At 45.5% G+C, this 18,802-nt stretch overlaps 1 protein-coding gene across 1 annotated transcript in view; it reads right to left on the reverse strand.

Annotated features, from left to right (window-relative positions):
* Positions 1 to 18,802, reverse strand: part of PPP4R3A (protein phosphatase 4 regulatory subunit 3A) — a 94,782-nt gene that overhangs the window by 62,814 nt on the left and 13,166 nt on the right. Inside the window, exons 2-3 of the mRNA XM_082242806.1 lie at positions 7,107 to 7,162; positions 4,740 to 4,838 (exon numbers count right to left, since the gene is read on the reverse strand). Coding sequence (XP_082098932.1) covers positions 4,740 to 4,838; positions 7,107 to 7,162 — 155 coding nt within the window. The remainder of the gene's footprint in view (positions 1 to 4,739; positions 4,839 to 7,106; positions 7,163 to 18,802) is intronic.

The raw sequence follows: 18,802 nt of genomic DNA on the forward strand, positions 1-18,802 counted from the left end.
ATAACGCCTGTTAATGCGTTTAGAAATAGTAGAAATGCGTTTTGGCAGACTCCATTCTTCTTTGATTGGATTGCCAAAACATTTGGGCAATGGAAAAAACCTTCGCCACTAGATGCGTTTTTAGTCCCAAAAGGGATTTCAGTTTCAGCTATTTCTGACGGAATACCCTGTAATCTTAAGGTCTCTTGAACAGATACCATGAGTGCGTTTACCAACGCTTCCTCTCTGGCTATGGCTGATGCCGAAACATCCTCCTCACTGTCTGAAAAGACAGGACCCGAGACACCAATACCAGATGAAGTACCTGCAACTGCAGAAATAGGCTCAGAGTCTGAATCCGAGGTTTCAGATAATAAGGGGTTAGGCGGGGGTCGCTTACTTGCGCCCTGTCCCTGACAAGCCACTTCCACCCGGGACACAAGCTTCCATAATAGCGGACAATGATTTAATCGTCAGTGGGGTGCTGGAGGATCCCGCAGACCCCTCGAGGGGATCCGGAGGAGATACACGAGTGGCAGGGTCCATGATAATTCAGGACACCTTTGCCAGAAAACACAAAAAAACTTTTTTTTTTTTTTTTTAATAAAAAATACCTCTTTTTTTTTTTTTTTTTTAAATTTTTTTTTTTTTTTTTTTTTTTATGTGTCTCCCCCTAGCGCAATAGCGCCCCTCAGAGTACCTGCTTCTCGATCCCACAGAGAGAGAGAGGGACCCCCAAGGCTCACCAACCGATGCAGTGAAGTTTCCAACCAACTGCAGTCAGCGTCTGTCTTTACAGACTGGAAGGAGCTGTTGCTTTTTCCCGGGTAGAAGGACGTGGCTTCGCCCCCTGTGTACGCCTTCCGGCGTTCCCAGCTCTCCACGAGGTAGCTGGGCTCATGAAACATGGCCGCCCCCATATAGGAGACATTAGACTCCAAAAACATGGCGGCCGGCGTGACCTGAGGACATGCATGCACCTGGTCTACGGCAAAATGGCGGCGGACCGCCGAAATCGTTTTTCCCAGCACATCCACCTGCATCTCTGCTGAGTGGCGATTGATAGATCTACAGGAGATACACTACAAATAAGGTAGGATTATACCTCCTATGTCTGCTGTAATGCTACAGTCTGCTGGGTAGAGTGTTAGCTCTCAAACCAAGTCCACTTCCCACAAACACATACTGTATTTACAAGGGGGACTTTTAGTGTCAGATATATACTGACCATGTATGGAGGGGCCCATAATACATACTGCCTCATAACGAGGAAAGAAAAAAGGGAACGTTTACTCACCATACCGAACCGACAGGCACCCTCTCTTCACAATACCCTCTCCACCGGGGTGGGGGTTTGTGGACCACTCCGGACGCCTCGACTCTCAGGTTCCTGGCGTCCAAGCGAGACTTTTAACTCGCAAGGTCAGTCCCTCCACTGGGACTCCGTCGCGGCCGACCCAGCGCGGAGCTCTGGTCTGCACGCGCTCGTAGGCAGAAACCGGGGTGACCACTGGATCTCAACATCCAGCCCGTCGCCCGGCCCCGCATACTTACTTGAATGTGTCGCGGCCGACCAAGCGCAATGCAATGGTCTGCGCGCGCTCGTAGGCCGGCTGGGGTGACCACTAGTGTCGCCCAGTCCGGCGTTTTTTGCTTGAAGATCTCACAGGAAAAACACTGGAGAAAAAACTACCTAAAAAATATTTCTTCTAAAGAAAAAATCTTGCCAGGACCAAAAAGATCCCAGCAAGGAGCTTAGGTCCTTACTCCTGACTAGACAGAAAAAAACTGATTCCCTGTAGCAGAGAGAGGGAGGATATACCCTCAGGGACTGCCCCCAAGGTGGAGCCAGAACGTTTTGTCTTTCTGCCTAGTCCTACTCCTGCGGAGACAACATAACCCAGCTCTTGAGAATCAAGAAGACTACGTCTGTCAATGAGCGATAGAGAAATAAGTATGGCTAAAGCTTTTTTTTTTGGCTGTACTTCTCTTGTGGGTCACAAGAGTACATTTAATAGTATCCTCATGTGACCCAAAGTCAGCTGATAGTGAGTTTTTGCCCATCAGCTGACAGGGCAGAGCTACGCCAGGCTTGGAAGAATCCTGACAATATAGTCTGAATCCTCCCTGCTGGCTGACTGACAATTGGCTCTACCCTTCAGGGCGCAGTGAAGAGTTGGTAGCCACCAGTGCCGAACCCCTCCTCAGCCTGATGCTCCAGGGAGCGCTGGAGGAGCAGAGCGGAGAGCGATGACAGTCATCCTGCTCTGCTTAGAGCAAACTGAGAACGAACATTGGTCATGTGATTTTCATCCTTATAGCCGACCTGGGAGACAAGTATGTATTTTTTTTTCCCTTTAAGCCTAAACTTTAACCACTTGCCGAGCGCCGCAAGTAGATATACTGCGGCGGTCAGCCCCTCACAGGCAGAGTGACGTATCGGTACGTCGCTAGCCTGTGAGACTCTGGGGAGCGAGCGCGCGCCGCCAGCGGGTCGTTACTGCGCGGTCACGGACCCGCCCCCCGGCGCGTGTGACCGGCGGACCCGATGTCCGCTGGTCATTCAGCGATCGTCGGGGGAGAGGGAGAAAGGCAGGCGGCTAGTGTAAAGCCGCCTGTCATTCTCCCGTGTAGAAATAGTGATCATACGGTTCTACGATGTAGGACCGTTGATCATTGTTCCTACAGCTCAAGCCACAGCCAATCACAGTTAGAATCACGCCCCTAGGGACACACACAGCCCCTCCCTCTCAAAGTTAACCCCTTCACTGCCAGTGTAATTTTACAGTAACAGTGCATATTTATAGCACTGATTACTGTAGAAATGTCACTGGTATCCCCAAAAGTGTCAAAAATGTCAGTCAAGGCAAAAAAAACAAAAAAAAAAAACAACAAAAATGACAAAAATCTTTAACTTTGTTAGTAAACACGTTAACTTTTGCGTAAACCAATCAAAATACGCTTTTTCCGATTTTTTTTACCAAACATATGTAGCATAAAACAAATTGGCCAAAAATGGTAAATTTTGATTTTTACATTTGTTTTTGGGGAATTTCATATAAAAAAAAATGTGAAAAATATTGTTATTTTTGCTAAATTGACGCTCTTTTTTTGTTTATAGCGCATGATCAAAAAAAAAAAAAAAAAATCACACAGGTGATCAAATACCACCAAAAGAAAGCTCTGTTAGTGGGGAAAAAAGGACGTCAAATTTGTTTAGGTACAGCGTCGCACGACCGCGCAATTGTCCGTTAAAGTCACGCCCTGGTCTTTCAGCAGCCAAATCCTCCGGGGCTTAAGTGGTTAAGAGTATATGTAAACCCTCACCTTGTAAAACAACATATACAGTTTAACCACTTCCCGCAAACTGACATATCTGTACGTCCGCTTGGGGAAGTGGTTTTACCCGAGTGATAGCTGCAGCTAGACGCATTACCCTGGTACCGTTTTTTTAGAGCTGGCGGTCGGCTTTCTGATAACCGATGCCGCTCAGCAGCCACTCAACCATTATCCCAGGGAGAGGGACATGCCCCCCCCCCTCCCCCAGCTCACGTTCGCTAGCGGGTCAGAGTCCTGAACGAAGCCAGATTCGGCTTCAACCGGGTCTCTGATGAAGTAACCCGGGAAATGACATCACTTTCGGTTTACTCGGCTGACAGCCGGTTTTTAAAATTTACATTATTCAAAAGTGCCAATTTTGGCATTTTGAAAAGTTTTAAGTGCAAAGGAGGGATTTGGGGTCCTTTAGACCCCCGATCCCTCCATAAAGAGTACCTGTCACTGTCTATTACTGTCACAAGGGATGTTTACATTAAAATTCATGTGTGTGTAAAGGCAGGTGTCCCAATACTTTTGACAATATAGTGTATATCGGTAGTGTTTACGTAAGGCGCTTTTCCACTGCATGGAACCGAAAGGTACGGCTCTCAAAAACAGTACCTACTCGATTGTGGTTCCAACAGGTACCATATCCCACAATCCTTTGCATGCAGTCACTACTAGCCACTGATTGGTCAGAGAATCCCACCCACCCCGTTGTTATCCCACCCACTTTAGTACTACTTTAGTGGAAAAGCAAACCATACCGTACCGAACCGTTCCAACACCGTACCATGCGGTACCAGCAGTGGAAAAGCAAACCTGGCCAAGCAGGGCCGAGTAGAGCCGAGCCGGTACTTGCAGTGGAAAAGTGCCATTATCTATCTCCATCGCTCCAAGTATCATTTCTCTCTGGTGCTTTGTTCTTATTAGCATTTGTCACTTCTGACAAGTTGTCCTGAGATAAATTTACGACAGGGGAGGGGTATGTCCCTTTCCTCCAATCAGCTCTCACATATTGTACAAGAGCTCTAACAGAAGCTCTCCACCCCCTCCTCTGTTAAACTGACAGATGAAGGATTTCAGCACTTTTAAATGGATGTGGAGAAGAGAGGGCTGTCTGTAAACAGGTACAACTTATGTAGGAGGATTTGTTTAATCTCTGTGTTTCACCTGAGGCCAGTCACTTCACTGGGTATATGGAAGGGTTTACAACCACTTTAAGTTTGCTGCTATCAACTAAAAAGAGGGATGAAAATGTGACGCCAGCTGTCATTTTGTTCTCTCCTCACTGGCTCCATGGCACCTGGGATTTGTCCAGGACTGGCTATGCGAATACTTTCCATGTGTTATTTAATATACTGAGCATGGTGCAAATAGAATTTGCTCTTGCATCACATCTAAGAAACTGAAACACAGAGAGGAAAAAAAAGAGGACACACCTGACATATTTTCTCCCAGATCTCATCACATCCAGCTTTCTCCTGAAAACTCAGAGCCAGGTCGTAGTTTTCGGCCTCCGACCACACGATTAACGTGTCCTACAAACAAAACACCACAATATCACAATTCACACAAAGAAGCGAAGGAGCAGATGAGGATAGACAAATAAGTATAAATCAGCAAACATTCCAAAGGAAGGTGGATCATTTACCCTTCAGTGGCATGCCAGTAAGCATTCTCAGGCCCAAATCTCATATCCCTGTTCTTGCATGAGTGGCCCTGATCCTCCTCTTCTTGCTGCTGCCCCCCTTAGTAAAACGATTCCCATGGGGGGTATTAGTGTGGGTTGGCTCCAAAGCCCCGCTGCTGAGTCTACTGACACAGACAGCAGGACTCAGCCCCATCTCCTAGTCACTGGAGTTGATTGATAGGAGCAGGAGCCAAAGGCTCTCTTTGCTATCGATCTGTCCAGGGGGGAGGGACAAGCCAAGAGAGATCCAGCTCTCATGCACAGCGCTGGATCGTGATGGGGTTCAGGTAAAAATAAGGGGGCAAGTCTGACGCAGAAGGTTTTTTTTCCCTAAAGGAGTTGTAAAGGCAGAAGTTTTTTTTTTATCTTAATGCATTCCATGCAATAAGATAAAAAGCCTTCTGTGTGTAGCAGCTGCCCCAGCACTCACTAAGGCCCCTTTCACACTATTGCAACGCAATTTTGCCGCGATTTCGCGGCGCGATTTTTGCCGCGATTTTGAAAGCATGGGCAAGGCTATATGCCTCAAAATGCATTAAAATCGTGGCAAAGTAGTGCAGGAACTACTTTGAAGTCGGTGCGACTTCAAAACGCACTGATATGAATGGGGCTCATTGAAAATAATGGAAAACGACTTGTCATGCGATTTTGCGGTCCAAAATCGCGGGACAAGTCGCACTAGTGTGAATGGGGCCTAATACTTACCTGAGCCCCCTCTCTATACAGCAATGTTCACGAGTCCCTCGGCCATCCGGGACTCTCTCTCCGGATTGGCTGAGACCGCTGCAGCACCATTGGCTCCCACTGCTGTCAAAGTCAGTTAGCCAATCAAGAAAGAGAAGGGGCTGGGCCAAATGGCAGCTCCATGTCTGAATGGACACATGGAGCTCCAGCTCGGCTCAGGTGCCCCCATAGCAAGCTGCTTGCTGTGGGGACACTCAACAGGATGGAGGGATCAGCAGCACAGAAGAGGGATCCGAGGAGGAACGGGACCGTTCTGTACAAAACTAACTACACAGAGGAGGTTAGAATGCATTAAGGTAAAAAAAAAAAAAAAAAAAAATGGAGTCTTTAGAACCCCTAAATAATAGTACATTAACCACTTGCTGACCGCAATACATGTATATATAATTTGCTTACTAGGAATTTGGCTGAAGCTATAACCCTGGTACAGGTTTTTTTCAGCAAGTGGCCGGCTCTCTCATGAAACCGGATGTCCCCTCTAGCCGTTCGTTTGTATTTTTTGGGCTTTGATTCAACCCAAGAAATGATCTGACGGTGCAGCCGTCTGCTCCCATGGGCGAGCAGAGTTAATACTCTTTGATCGACTCTATGGCCTTTGAGGAGCGGAGCGAGGTCACTTCCGGTCCAGGCTGGAAGAATATAAAAACATTTTATCATATATCCCTGGTGGCCATAGTGGGCATCCCTGGTGGCTCTAGTGGCACCCTCCCGCTTGAGTACACCCATAGCAAGAGGCTTGCTAATGTGGGGCACTCAGCAGGGGGGAAGGAGGCAGAAGCACTGGCGAAGGACCCGAGGAGGATTGGGGCTACTGTGTGCAAAATCATAACACAGAGCCGGTAAGTATTAAAGAGGTTGTAAAGCCACATTTTTTTTCACCCTGAAAGAGAAACACATAATGAGCTGGTATGCATCGCATACTAGCTCATTATGAAATACTTACCTTAGAACAAGCCCCTGCCATGCCGCCTGCTTACCTCTATGACGGGCGACATGTCCAGTCGCCCGTCTTCCGGGATCGCGGCATCCGGCCATCTGATTGGCCGGAGCCGCGGAAAGCCGACAGTCACGGCACGGACTCTGAAGGAATGGCACGAGCGGCTGTTTCTTCAGAGCGCATGCGCCAGTGACGTTACTGGCTGCATGTAAGGTAAATATCTCCTAACGGTACATGTTTAGGAGATGTTTACAGTATCTATAGGCAAGCCTTATCATAGGCTTACCTATAGGTACAACTTGCAGAGGAGGGTTTACTTCATTTTTAAAACAGGTTTGTTTTTTTAATGACAACTTTTGGAATCACTAACAACTTTCACTCCAGACCGTCCACCAAAACGGATTTTAGCTTCCCGGACTACGGTATAAAACATACCTGTTGTTTCTGGTAAGCAGTGTTGGGATTGATTTTTGATTCCAGAAGAAGTGAGCCTGGAAACAAAAAAAAAAAAAAAAAAAACAACAGATTAACAAACCTTGGACAGCAATCTATTCTCTTACAAAATACTGCAAATGAAAAATGGATGACCTCAAAAGTTATTTGTAAAATAAAAACATTGAGCTGAAAATGATACCCATACCGGGCCCCTTTTATAAAAGTCAGAAAGAATATGTAAACCCACACCTTGTAAAACAACCCAGAAATGGAAGCCAAAACATTTGTATATAGGATTAAAAAAAAAAAAAAAAACACACACACATTATAAATATCTTTCTTAGTGCCGGTTCACACTAATACGACTTGTCAAGCGACTTGGTCAGCCTGGCAAGTCGCGCACAATTCTAGATAAAATGAATCATGATTTTTTTTTTTTGCTTAGAATAAAGATCATGATACTCAGCGCAACATCTTTCACATTATATAAATCAATAAGGCTAACTTTGCTGTTTAGCTTTTTTTTTTAAAATTTATTTTCCCCGAAAAATTGAGTTTGAAAGACCACTGCGCAAATACAGTGTGACATAAAATATTTCAACAACCACCATTTTATTCTCCAAGACCTCTGTATATATATATATAGGTCCCTCTCAAAAAATTAGCATATTGTGATAAAGTTCATTATTTTCTGTAATGTACTGATAAACATTAGACTTTCATATATTTTAGATTCATTACACACAACTGAAGTAGTGCAAGCCTTTTATTGTTTTAATATTGATGATTTTGGCAAACAGCTCATGAAAACCCAAAATTCCTATCTCAAAAAATTAGCATATCATGAAAAGGTTCTCTAAACGAGCTATTAACCTAATCATCTGAATCAACTAATTAACTCTAAACACCTGCAAAAGATTCCTGAGGCTTTTAAAAACTCCCAGCCTGGTTCATTACTCAAAACCGCAATCATGGGTAAGACTGCCGACCTGACTGCTGTCCAGAAGGCCATCATTGACACCCTCAAGCAAGAGGGTAAGACACAGAAAGAAATTTCTGAACGAATAGGCTGTTCCCAGAGTGCTGTATCAAGGCACCTCAGTGGGAAGTCTGTGGGAAGGAAAAAGTGTGGCAGAAAACGCTGAACAAGAAGAGGTGACCGGACCATGAGGAAGACTGGGGAGAGGGAAATGCCAAAATGCCTGAAGTCCAGTGTCAAGTACCCACAGTCAGTGATGGTCTGGGGTGCCATGTCAGCTGCTGGTGTTGGTCCACTGTGTTTTATCAAGGGCAGGGTCAATGCAGCTAGCTATCAGGAGATTTTGGAGCACTTCATGCTTCCATCTGCTGAAAAGCTTTATGGAGATGAAGATTTCATTTTTCAGCACGACCTGGCACCTGCTCACAGTGCCAAAACCACTGGTAAATGGTTTACTGACCATGGTATTACTGTGCTTAATTGGCCTGCCAACTCTCCTGACCTGAACCCCATAGAGAATCTGTGGGATGTTATGAAGAGAAAGTTGAGACACGCAAGACCCAACGCTCTGGATGAGCTCAAGGCCGCTATCGAAGCATCCTGGGCCTCCATAAACACCTCAGCAGTGCCACAGGCTGATCGCCTTCATGCCACGCCACTTTGAAGCAGTCATTTCTGCAAAAGGATTCCCGACCAAGTATTGAGTGCATAACTGAACATAATTATTTGAAGGTTGACTTTTTTTGTATTAAAAACACTTTTCTTTTATTGGTCGGATGAAATATGCTAATTTTTTGAGATAGGAATTTTGGGTTTTCATGAGCTGTATGCCAAAATCATCAATAATAGACAATAAAAGGCTTGCACTACTTCAGTTGTGTGTAATGAATCTAAAATATATGAAAGTCTAATGTTTATCAGTACATTACAGAAAATAATGAACTTTATCACAATATGCTAATTGTTTGAGAGGGACATGTATATATATATATATATATATATATACACATACATACACACACACACAGAGGTATGACACCATATTAACCCTCATGTATATTATTTTTATAGTATTATTTCCATCATGTTACAAATGGTTAAAGATCCTTGTAATGTGCTGACAGCTGGGCGCAATATGCTGTAAAGATTACTCTAAAATAAGAAGCAGATAAAATATGGAGTGGTGTCACAGTATAATGTATGGTGTACTGAACAACCATCACCATCCATACATCACTGGAAACCAGCCGTGATCCTAACGTGCCTCTGGCTCAGTGTAACCTTTATACACCATAGTGACCCAGCCTGAATGGCACAGCAAAAACGGATATACAGTACAATCATTAGGCACCAGGCAAGGAAAATCCAAACCTATCGTTCAGAAGAAGCGAGCGATAATACCGAGAGGTGGTTGTCATGACAACAGAATATAAAAATCTGTTCCTGGTCTTAATACAAGTATCGAACTAAAAATTGCGTCACGCAACCAGTGCTATAAAAACTGCATTTACTGGCCTGACCATGCATACACTGTATACATGTTTATTTTCCTCTATATATAATTTCTAACCGTTTTTTTATTTTAACGGCTTAAGTGGTTGTAAAGGCAGAACATTTTTTATCTTCATGCATAGAAAAAGCCTTCTGTGTGCAGCAGCTCCCCTCAGCCCCCCTAATACTTACCTGAGCCAACGCTCTATGCAGTGACGTCCTCGAGTGCCTCAATCGTCCGGGACGCTCTCTCCTGATTGGCGGAGACACAGTAGCGTTGCCATTGGCTCCAGCTGCTGTCAAAATCAGTTAGCCAATCAAGAGAGGGGGGGGGGGGGCAGGGCCAATTGGCAGCCCTGTGTCTGAATGGACACAGGGGAGCAGCGGCTCAGCTAGGGTGCCCCCATAGCAAGCTGCTTACTGTGGGGGCACTCAGCAGGAGGGAGGGGCCAGGAGAGCTGTGCAACACAACTTCACAGAGCAGGTAAGTAAAACATGTTTGTTGTTATAATAATAATAAAAAAAAAAAACACGAGATTTTACCATCACTTGGAGTTGGTTCACACTAAGGCGACACGACTCCTTACTACTTCGGGTCGTCCTTGTGCATTACCATGCACCACGACTTCTGAGCGACTTGCAGGGACTTCACATAATGGAAGTCTATGCAAGTTGCTCCGAGGTCGCCCCGAAGTAGTACAGGACCCTTTTTCTAAGTCGGATCGACATGTGTCGCTCCTATTAGAATGGGTCCTGTAGCGGTCAATGGACCGCGAGGGAGCGCGACTTGTCAGGCTGACAAGTCCCGCTAGTGTGGACCGGCTCTTATTCACCTTTTGAAATATGCTACATGTTATACCCGCATTTAGTCCCGGTTCACACATATGCGATGCAGGAACCCTGCAAATCCACTGCAGGTTACCGCATCGCATTCAACTCGCAGACAGTTCACACTGCCACATAAAAATCGCTGGGGGCGTCAATACAAAGTCAACGACACCCCCAAATCAGTTTGCATATCGCAGTGCCAACTGTCAGTTCAGACATAAATCAGATCGCAAAAGTGTGAATAATCAACACCCATGCGATCAGATTCTGGAGCAATTCCTGTGCGAATTGTGTCCCAATGCGATGCAAATTCAGCCATACAATCTGTATGGCTAAATTTGCAACGTACAGACATCGCATGTGATTTTCAGAGCAGTGCGAATCATATGCAATGTCTGTCATCGCATATATGTGAACCGGCACTTAGGGTGTAACATGTTTCTAAGCAATGTCTCTTACCCACTGGACCACTTACAGGTGGCAGAAGGGGGTGACCACCGACTGGTGACATTCTGTTGACTCAAGTGACATTGTTCTTATCCCTCTATCAGAAACTGGAAGCTACGGAGGATTTCATCACCTTCAGTTTTGGTTTAATGTTTACAAGCCGTTACCGGCTTGTACAAGCATCTGATCAACTATGGTTATAAAATTTTGCAAACTGTTAATTTCTCTCCTTCACTGACGTGCGTTAATGAGGTGGGCAAAGATTGTAGTGTAGATAATCAATTGTTAATTTAAATCATATCTAAACCCAAAAGCAAACAATTATATTGCAGCTTAGCAATTCTTAGATTGTAGATGTTTCTTTTCCTAGCATTTTTCTTTTATTTTCACCTGGTGATCTTAGGCTCTATGCACACCTTTTGGATTGCAGCAGAATCACTGCGATTCTTCCCATGATCTCAAAACATACTACAATCGCAAAACACAGTTTCAGTTGCTATTAATTTCAATGGCACCGAAAACACGGTGCACTTATGGGTGAAGCTCGTCGCCCAAAGGGCCTGGTCTTTTATGGGCAACAAGTTTAGCGCCATAAACACGGCAGAACTGCACTGCATTTTAGGTGCCATTAAAGATAAGGGCACCTGAACCTGCATTTCATGATTGTATTATGTTTTGAGATTCTGCCACAATCCCAGGTGTGAATGGATCCTTATATTCTAATTTCCTTAGGGCCAGTTCACATCAGATGCAGTCCAGTGCATTTTTTTTCTGCATCAAAAACGCATGGACAGTAGATTATATGGGTTCCAATGGCATAGTTCATACCAGTAAAGGAAAAAAAAAAAAAAAAAAAGGAAAAAAAAACATTTTTTTGTGGTGTGAACCAGCCCAGAACTAAACTGAAAGAAATACCTCCTCATTCCAGGATTGTGGCCGGTAAATCCCTCACCAGCTGCTATCCACGTGCTGGGTTTTTGGCCTCTTGATTGGCCAGTCCAGTCTCTTCTGCATTAAACAGCTGCCTGCTCGCAGTTTTTTTATTTACCTTTAGTTCCCCTTTAGGCCTCTTTCACACTCCTGCAACTTGTCATGCAACTTTGGACATCAACTGGATGTCGTTCCCTATGAGAACCATTCATATATGCACAACTTGTTGCAGCAACTTCAGACTTAAGGACCATAGACTTCAATGGTAACCCTCAGAAGTTGCATTAAAGCTGTACCTGAATGTCATACAATGCAACTTGTGTGCAACAGTTTTCCATTATCAATGGTCAAAGCCAAAGTCGTATCCAAGTTGCATCCACCCAAAGTTGCACTCCAAAGTCGCTGCAACTTTGGAGTCAGACAAGTGTGAAAGGGGCCTTAGCAGACTAAGGCTCCATGTACACGGGACGTTGTAAATGGCCGTTTAGGAGCAGTTGGGTGTTTTTTTCAGAAGCCCCTGAACGCAGCTCCATGTTATCTTATCTGTCCATGTACACATGGTCGTTTACAGCAGGGGTTCCCAAACTTTTCAGACCGCGACCCCCAATATTAGATTGCTGACGACCCGCGACCCCTCCCCCTCCCCCTCGTATGTAAGATTTGCGATTTGGTTACATACTGACAGAGCTAAAACAAAAAGGAACACAATCTCTAAGCCAGGCTATTTTATTAACAAATTACAGCCCACCAGCAGTGTCCATACATGCAGCCCACCAGCAGTGTCCATACATGCAGCCCACCAGCAGTGTCCATACATGCAGCCCACCAGCAGTGTCAATGAATGCAGCCCACCAAGTGTCCATACATGCAGCCCACCAAGTGTCCATACATGCAGCCCACCAAGTGTCCATATAAGCAGCCCACCAAGTGTCCATATAAGCAGCCCACCAAGTGTCCATATAAGCAGCCCACCAAGTGTCCATACATGCAGCCTAGCAAGCGCAATGTCCAAATATGCAGCATCGCAAGCGCCATTGGAACTAACCTCATTTTGTTTCAAAAAAGACCGGGAAGCAGCGCCGAGAGCAGAAGGGGCGGGCCGGGCCGAGAAGGAAGGACGAGCTGTCATACCGTAAGAGCAGAAGGGGGCGGGCCGAGCCGAGGAGAAGGGAGAACAAGCGAGCGCAGTCATCGGAAGTCCCGTCTCCTCTGCCGAGACGTGTGACGTCTGTCATAGGCGGGACTACCGATGACTGCGCTCGCTCGTTCTCTCTTCTCCTCGGCTCGGCCCGCCCCTTCTGCTCTAATGACAGCTAGTCCTTCCTTCTCCTCGGCCCGGCCCGCCCCTTCTGCTCTCGGCGATGCTTCCTGGCCGTTTTTTTTTTTAATATCGGCGTATAACACGCATCTCGCGACCCCCCGCTCCCCACTCCGCGACCCCCCGGGGGGTCGCGACCCCCACTTTGGGAACCACTGGTTTACAGTCATTTGCAGGCAGTCGAGTTCAGGGATGTTTTTAGAACGCAATTATTTGCGTTCAAACGTGTGTTTCCCAGCAAAAACGCAACCGAACGCGATGATCCGCGTTTAGCGTTCGCGTTTTTTCCATTTTAAAGGGGAATCATTTTTTTGACCTCTAGGAACGGTTCTAAACGCAAACGCCCGCTAAACGCGGGTACAAACGCGACCGACCGGACGTTTCAAACGTCCTAAAAATTCCAGCATTCAAAGGGACTTTTAACAACGTCCCGTGTACATGGAGCCTAAGCAGAAAGTTACAGAGGGATGAGACAAACCATTTACCACTGACAGGGGTGCTTACAATGATCAACGTTCATTAAAAATAGTTTATCCAAAAAGTTAACCAGTTTAGGACCAGGCTTTTTTTCGACATTTGTTGTTTGAAAATTACTTAGAACCCCCAAACATTATACTTTTTTTTTTATTTTTATTTTTTAGCGGAGATTCTAGAGAATAAAATGGAGATCACAATATTTTATGTCACACTGTATTTGCGTAGCGGTCTTTCAAACGCAATTTTTTGGGAAAAAAATACACTTTAATGAATTAAAAAAAAAAAAACAGTAAAGTTAGCCCAACATGTCACGCTTTAAATGGCAAAATACACTTGTGAAATGGCAAAATAAATAAGGTTCTTAAAAAAATCTCCATAGGCGACGCTTTAAAATTCTTTACAGGTTACAAGTTTAGAATTACAGACTAGAATTTCTGCTTTCATTCTAACGATCGCGGCAATACCTCATGTGTGGTTTGAACACCGCTTACATATGCAGGTGCGACTTATATATGCATTCGAGCTCGGAGGGATGGCGGCGCTTTAAATGTTATTTTCTTAGTTTACTTTCTTTTTTTTTTTAACTGTCCCTTTATTTTTTTGATCACTTTTATTTCTATTACAAGGAATATAAACATCCCTAGTAATAGGATGACCGGTCCTCATCTTGGGATGTGGGGTCAAAAATCTCTAACTTACCTTTAAATGCAAAAAGAAAGTAATTTTGGCTTTAAGGAAAAAAAAAAAAAAAAAAATCCTATCTACCCGAGGACCGGAAGTGACGTCGGAGGTCGCTCTGGTGCTCCAAGGGCATAGAGCCGAGGGGGGGTATCTTGCCCTTGGTGGGTTTTCTGCCTAGCCATCGGCCGCACCAGATCGGTCCTGGGCTTACCGACGGCTACGGAAAGCTCAAAAACCACTGGGAAGAGGGGGGCACCTCTTCGCTCCATTTATAAAAGTGATGCCATGGTGAATCCCCAACTGGGATAACTTTTATCTTAAAGCCGACCACCTAAAAAAAAAAAAAAAAAAAAAATACCAGGGTTTTGTTAGCTAACTGTTACCATAACCCTGGTATTTAACATCAAAGTAATGACGTACATTAAGTCCCGGTTCACACTAGGGCGACCTGTGAGACGACCTGGTCGCCTCCCATAGGGAAGCTGCGGACCCGTTCTAATAGGAGCGACACAAGTTGCTCCGACTTAGAAAAAGGGTCCGGAGCTTCTTTGGGGCGACCAGGAGGCGACCGCCATAGACTTCAATGTTATGAAGTCCGTGGCGGCCGCTCTGAGGTCGCGGCGCGCTGCTCGCACCGCGACCTCGGAGGTCGCGGTGCGAAGTAGCGTCGCTCGTATGTGAACGGGCACTTAAAGTTAGGCAGTCGGCAAGTCGTTCAAAACAAAATACTGTTACAGTAAGGGTCCTTTCACACGGGCGATGCGCCCAACGGAGTCCGTCCTGCTAAGCGGGGGATCGATCCGCCGATCCCGCTGAGCAGGCGGATGACAGCTCGGTCTCCGCTCTGTGTGTAGAGATGGAACTGTGAGATTCCCGCTGTCCTCTATGGGGAGACTGGATGAGAACAGACCACTTGTCCGTTCTCATCTGACCCGATCCTCCAGTCGGATGGTAAATAGTTTTTCCATCCGTTCGGATTTCACGGACAGGATCAGATCGAGTAGCAGCGGGTGTCAGTGGAGATGTCACCGCTGACATCCGCTGTTTCATAGGGCCGCATGGAGCATCCGATCAGATCCCCCTGAAAAACTGACAGGCGGATCGGAAAGCCGGTGTGAAAGGGGCCCAACTGCTTAAAAAGAGTTAGCTGGAGTTCAGCTTCAGTTAGTCAACTCCATCTACGGCCCCTTTCACACTTGTGCAACCTGAAAGTCAAGTGATTTTGACCGGACTTTAACCACTTTAATACAGGGCACTTCCCTCCCTTCCCGCCCAGGCCAATTTTCCCCTTTTAGCGCTGTTGCATTTTGAATGACAATTGCACGGTCATGCAACACTGTACCTACACCAAATTTATGTCCTTTTCCCCCCACAAATAGAGCTTTCTTTTGGTGGTATTGGATCACCTCTGGGTTTTTTCCTTTTTGCTAAACAAATAAAAAAAGACCGAAAAGTTTAAAAAAAAAAAAAAAAGTTTTTTTGTTTATGTTATACAATTTTGTAAATAAATAAGTTTTTTCCTGCACTGATGAGCACTGATGAGACTGCACTGACAGGCACTGATGAGGAGGCACTGATGGGGTGGCACTGATAGGCGGCACTGATAGGTAGCACTGATAGGTAGCACTGATATGCAGCATTGGTGGGCACTGATAGGCGGCACTGCTGGGCACTGATAGGCGGCATTGATGGGCACTGATAGGTGGCACTGACGGGCACTGATAGGTGGCACTGACTGGCACTAATGGGCACTGGGGGGCACTGATGGGCGGCACTGATCGGGCACTGACGGGCAGCAGCGATGGGCAATAATGGGCACTGGTGGGCGACACTAAAGGATGGCAATGATGGGCACTTGTGGGCAGCACTGATAGGGAGGGCACTGGTGGGCAGCACTGATGGGGAGGGCAATGGGGGGCTCCCTGAGCCCTGATTGCCATCCCTGGTGGCCATAGTGGGCATCCCTGGGGTCATAGTGGGCATCCCTGGGGTCATAGTGGGCATCCCCCCCCGAGGGTCTGCACTGGTAATCAATGATCTGATTACCAGTGCCGACCCCCCCCCTGTCAGGGGAGCCGCCGATCGGCGCTCCTTTACTCGTGCCTGTCAGGCACGAACTAAGGAAAGCCGACCAACGGCTGTTCCTATTTACTATGTGACCAGCCGTGATTGGACACTGCTGATCACATGGTAAAGAGCCTCTGTCAGAGGCTCTTTACCGAGATCGGAGATGCAGGGTGTCAGACTGACACCTCGCATCACCGATCGCCGCTCTGCGCGCCCCGGGGGGCGCCCAGAGCGGTGTTATCCTGCCGCCGTCATATGACGTCCAGTCAGGATAACTCAACCACATTCCCGCCGTCATTTTGCTATAGGGCGGGCGGGAAGTGGTTAAGCAATGCCTGCGCAATCTTGAGGTCTATAGTCCTTTTTTTCCCACAAATAGAGCTTTCTTTTGGTGGTATTTGATCACCTGTGCGATTTTTTTTTTTTTGCTCTATAAACAAAAAAAGAGCGACAATTCTGAAAAAAAAAATTATTTTCACATTCTGCTATATATAACATTCCCCCCAAAAAAATATGTAAAATATAAACAAAAAAAAGCGACAATTTTGAAAAAATAATATTTTCCACATTCTTTTATATGAAATTCTCAAAAAAAAAAAAAAAATCAAATTTTAACATTTTAGGCCAATTTGTTTTCTGCTACATTTTTTTTTTTTTTTAACCAAAAATATCGCAATAAGCGTATTTTGATTGGTTTGGGCAAAAGATATTGCGTTTACTAACTCTTGACAAATTTGCCTGAAATCTAGGAGCCAGCTAAAAAAGTTAGGAGCCAGTTTTTTTTTTTTTTAAACTAACAACCAAGCTTTATTTAATAAAACGGATACTAAATTTACACATAAATACGACTAGAACCCCACTCTCCTCTATAGTGCAATTGGATGGAAACAGACTGTCTCTTTCCATCCGATGCCATCTGATCCGATCCACGGGATGGATAGAAAATAGAACCACCATCCGTCCGTTTTTGGCAGACAGGATCAGATGGCGGCAGATTACTGCTCCATAGAGGAGAATGAAGGGTCCGATCAGGTCTGCCTGAAAAACTGACAGGTGGACCTGATCAGACAGCCCGGGTGAAATGGGTCTTCGGCTGTGGCATGGCGATGAGGGGGAAAAAAAAAAAAAAAAAAAAAAAAAGGATATTTTTTTTTTTTTTTAATAATTGAAAAAAAGAAAAAAAAAAAGAAAATAATTATTATTATTTATTTATTTTTTAAATTTAAAAAATAAATTAATAATAACCACACTCCCTGTCCACTTACCTTTAAGCAAAGGTAACTGGACAGGGAGATGAAGCCTGCAAAAACTTCCCTCTCATCTCCTCTTGGGAAGGAGATGGGAATGCATTGAGAACAGGCAGTGGAAACAGTCATTACTCCCGGCCACCACAAGAGGGCGCCAGTTCCCCATTGGAAGCCTCACTCACAGAAGAAGGCCGAAAAGCCGGGGCCTCAATTTTCGGACGGCGCGGAAGTCCGTGCACTAGGGGAGGAGGTGGGGGCGCAAAAGGGACAGGACACCTCCTGCAGGGCACCCCAGGTCGCTAATTCTAGTCGCAAATGCGACCTGGCGCCCGGGGTTTGTCGAGCCCTGTACCAACTACAGGAAAGATTTATGTCATTTTTGTTTTTTACTAGTAATGGCGGAGATCTGTGATTTTTTGCGGGACTGCGACATTGCGGCAGACAGATCGAACCCCTAACTGACATTTTTTACACTTTTGGGGGGTACCAGTGACATTACTACAGTAATCAGTGCTAAAACAATGCACTGTTACTGTAAAAATGACACCGACAGGGAAAGGGTTAACTGTACTGGTGATCAAGGGGTTGGAGCCTGTGATCACTTCAGGGAGAAGTACGGACAGTTGTGTTCAGATCAGCCGCCCGTCTTTCTTTGTCAGCGGGGGGGGGGGAGAACGCGAGTAGCCGGCGGCCATCGGAGCCGCCTGTCACACACACTGACTCCTCAGCTGACGAGTGGGGGCGGGAGCGCGGCGGCACACGCTCGCCCCCTAGAGTCTCCTGACCGAGCGACGTACTACTACGTCGCTTTGCCCAGGGGCGACTGCCTGCAGCAGTAAAACTGCGGTGGCCGGTCGCTAAGTGGGTAAGAGGTTAAACTGCCCTCCATTACAGATGAAAGTTCATTCTTTTGAGCTAAAAGAAATAAATGATACATTGTAAAGACCCTAGGAAATAAAATGGTAATTGTTACAATTTTTTATATCACCCTGTATTTGCGCAGTGGTGTTGCAAAAGCAATTTAAAAAAATAAATACACTTAAATAAATCAAAAAAGGAAAAGAAAAAAAAAAAAAAAAAAAACAATATTTACCCCAATTTTTTTGTAAATATGAAAGATGAGGTTACGCTTAGTAAATAGATCCTAAACAGGTCACGCTTTAAAACTTCACACGCTTGTGGAATGGTACACTATGAAACTTAAAAATCTCCATAGGGGACACTTTAAAGC

Source organism: Pelophylax lessonae (genome assembly GCF_965119305.1).
Source record: "Pelophylax lessonae genome assembly, chromosome: 13".
Taxonomy (NCBI): Eukaryota; Metazoa; Chordata; class Amphibia; order Anura; family Ranidae; genus Pelophylax; species Pelophylax lessonae.